This window comes from Alligator sinensis, unplaced genomic scaffold (assembly GCF_000455745.1).
Source record: "Alligator sinensis unplaced genomic scaffold, ASM45574v1 scaffold269_1, whole genome shotgun sequence".
Taxonomy (NCBI): Eukaryota; Metazoa; Chordata; order Crocodylia; family Alligatoridae; genus Alligator; species Alligator sinensis.
Genome location: NW_005842048.1, coordinates 152,407 through 155,635, shown reverse-complemented (window position 1 = coordinate 155,635; position 3,229 = coordinate 152,407). Strand labels below are relative to the sequence as shown.

General features: G+C 53.5%; 1 protein-coding gene across 1 annotated transcript in view; it reads left to right on the top strand.

Moving 5' to 3' along the window:
* The first annotated feature begins 2,933 nt into the window (after positions 1 to 2,933).
* NEUROD1 (neuronal differentiation 1) overlaps positions 2,934 to 3,229 on the top strand; it is a 1,098-nt gene continuing 802 nt past the window's right edge. Inside the window, exon 1 of the mRNA XM_006022850.1 lies at positions 2,934 to 3,229. This exon is cut by the window's right edge and continues 802 nt beyond it. Coding sequence (XP_006022912.1) covers positions 2,934 to 3,229 — 296 coding nt within the window.

Here is a 3,229-nt window from a genome sequence, read left to right as displayed (position 1 = left end):
AGCTTTCTTCATGCTAAGTCGAGCCCACAACACTGTTCCTGGTTCGTTTTTTGTTTGTTTTTTTTACTTCATGTTACAGATTTGCACTTGAGTTTCAGACTCATAAAGAAGCATCTAACCAGGCTTTCAAAGTTTGTGACCAATGAGACCTCTTCATTGTTCACATCATTTTTGCACTGTGAATCGTTGAGAAGAAGGAGCCTTCTGATGAAGACACTTGCCGGGCAGATTTGCTACCAGATTCGGGCGTCAGGGTTGCTTCTCTTATATCTTTATGGCAAGATTTCCATTCCTGGCGACTACGGAACGGAGGAGGGGACGGACTGTAAAGGAGAACGTAAAGCCGTGCCCACCCGAGCTGACATGGTCTTTTCTATAGGAAAAAGGAGGGTGATAACGGAGGGCGGTGATAGTCATCGAAACGTGTGTGCGCGCTGAGAGAGGGGGGATCTGAGCGGCGTGTGGACTGGGCTGGGTTCTGATACCGCGGGCATTTCAGAACAGGGGCTGACGATCTTCACAGGTTGGTTAGCTCTGTGCCCAGTCTGCCCCTTCCTCGCCTAGGAAGAAGCAGGAGAGAGTGGAAAGTGCTAAGCGGCGCCTCCAGCGGGGCGCCCATGGAGCAAGTGCAAAGTGCTGCTAGATTCCGCCACCCCTCTGGGTAACCTCTTCCACTGCTTTACTACCCTCCTAGTAAGAAAGTTTTTTTTCCCCGAATCATAGAAAGTTAGGGTTGGAAGGGACCTCAGGAGGTCATCTAGAGTGAATCCACCCCCCTGCTCAAAGCAGGACCATCCCCAACTAGATCATCCCAGCCAAAGCCCCGTCTAGCCGAGTTCTGAAAACCTCCAAGGATGGAGCTTCCACCACCTGTCTGGGTAACCTACTCCAGTGTTTTACTACCCTCCTAGTGTGAAAATTCGTCCTAATGTCTACCCTAAATCTCCCTTGCTGCAACTTGAGACCGCTGCTCCTTGTTCTGTTACCTTCCACCACTGAGAACAGTCCAGCGCCATCCTAGGGGCAATCTTCAACAACAACAGCAACAAAAACCCCCAACCCTGCCCCCCCCCACCAAAAAAAAAGGGAGAGAGCAACAGCATGAGCGACAAGAAAGTGCTCGCGCTCCCGGCGGCGAGGGGGTTAAACTCTCCTGCGGGTACAAACAGGTCCGCAGAGTCTCTGGCTGGCGACAGATGGCCACTTTCTTTGGGCCACAAAGGGATGGAATCGAGAGCGGCGCTGAATACAAATGGGCAGGTCACGTGAGCAGCCGGGGCACTTTGCCTGACGTGGGTGACCATATGGCGCGTGCCGGGGAGAGGGGGGCGGGGGGAGGAGGGGTTTGCTCGTCGGCACCAGGGGCGCAGGCGCTGGCGGCTATAACAGGAGCGCCCAGATCCCGGCTTCCCCTCCCTCTCCCCCAGCATCACCAGCCCCGCTATATAACCTGGGCGTCCTGCGCGCAGCCCCTAGAAAAAACACAGCCCACCCCCCTCGCGCAGGACTGCTCTCCAGGAGTAACAAGGTTATGAGACCATCACTGCAAAGGAGACACTGAGCAAGAAGGTAATTATAACCCCGACGCTAAAGCCTGCTTTCCTCCTAGGGAAGCCAGGGCAAATTCCTGCAGCAGCATCTAGATAGCGATAGAGCAGGGCTGCGTGGGGTCCAGGGCGGTTGAAGCTCTGCCTGCAGCGGGACTAGGTGCCTTTGCCAGGGAGCTCAAGACGCTGTTTTCACCTGCTGTGATTTTTCCCCCCTGGAAACCTAGTGAGCAAAATAAAAGCCGAGAAACGGAATTGCCCTTAACTTTTCCGCCTGCTTAAGCAGAGCGCCCATATCTCAAGCCCAGGAGAAGTTTGGTCTGAGCATCGTTTCCCGTCTGATTTGCAATGTATCATTTGCGTGGTACATAAGGGAGGGGTGGAAGCTGGGGAGACAGTCCCCAGACTCTAACCCGCGCTGGCTTGGATGATCAAAAGATATGAATGGAAAGATTATTACTTTCCATGAGGAGAGGGGGAGCTTGAAAGAAATCCTCTGGCAATAGTGTTGTCAATCTGGGTCAGAGGTTGCTGTAGGTGGTGGAGACTTTCAGAGAGAAGAGGGAGTAGCCAGGGCAGGAGCTGCCAGAATTGCTACCTGTTACAGTGTCGGAGACACCAAAGACGTCAGGAGCTCCTGCCAGCCTGGCAACAAATTCATTTGTTGCTTGGAGGTTGTATTCGTCTCCGAAGACCGTGTGCTGTCCTGAGCTCTGATCCAGTCCTGCCCGGCCAGTGTCTTTCATTCATTGCTGCAGTGCCCAGAGGTTTCAGCAAGGACTTGGAGAACCCTGACATTAAAAAAGGAAGGAGTAGCCTTCAGGTTAGGAAAAGCATCGCACCTGATCCCCCATCTGGAGAGCAGAGCTCAGCTTGGCTCTGAACAGCCCTAAAGACTGCGTTAGAGCTGTGGCACGAGGGGGACCGTAGTTATTGTGGTGAGGCGGCGGGGATACAGGGAAGGCAAGGAAAATGCTGGATTACCGGTGTTGGCAACTTTTTTTTTCTTGTTTTCCCCCTCCCATAAAATTAGCAAATGATAAAAAAAATGCTTGGGCTTCTCCGATCGTGTCCATCACATTTCCTTCGGCTTAATTTATTTATATGCTTCGCGCAATTGTGTTTGAGCACAATTCAATCTAATTATAAGGGAGAAGCGCGGGTGCAATTAAAAGTTTTACTCTCTTCTTCTTAGGAAAGGACAGCGCTGGGGCATTGCTGCGCGTGTATGTATGCCTCTTAGGTATATTCACACACACCCTGCGCGTGTCTCATTCCCTATAGACACTTTCGGGCCGAGGGAGGCAGGGCGCTGGGAGGAGGGCTGCGCTTCTTTCTGCTGAATGTGGCTTTCTTTTGTCTTCTCCTGAAGGCAGGACTCTGAAGATGACCAAATCGTACAGCGAGAGCGGGCTGATGGGGGAGCCCCAGCCCCAGGGGCCCCCGAGCTGGACGGATGAGTGCCTCAGCTCTCAGGACGAGGAGCACGAGGTTGACAAGAAAGAGGAGGACCTCGAAGCCCTGCACGGCGAGGCCGAAGAGGACTCGCTGAGGAACGGCGAGGACGAGGAGGAGGACGACGACGACCTGGAGGAAGAGGAGGAGGAGGAGGAGGAGGAGGAGGAAGATGACGAGCAGAAGCCCAAGAGGCGCGGCCCCAAGAAGAAGAAGATGACCAAGGC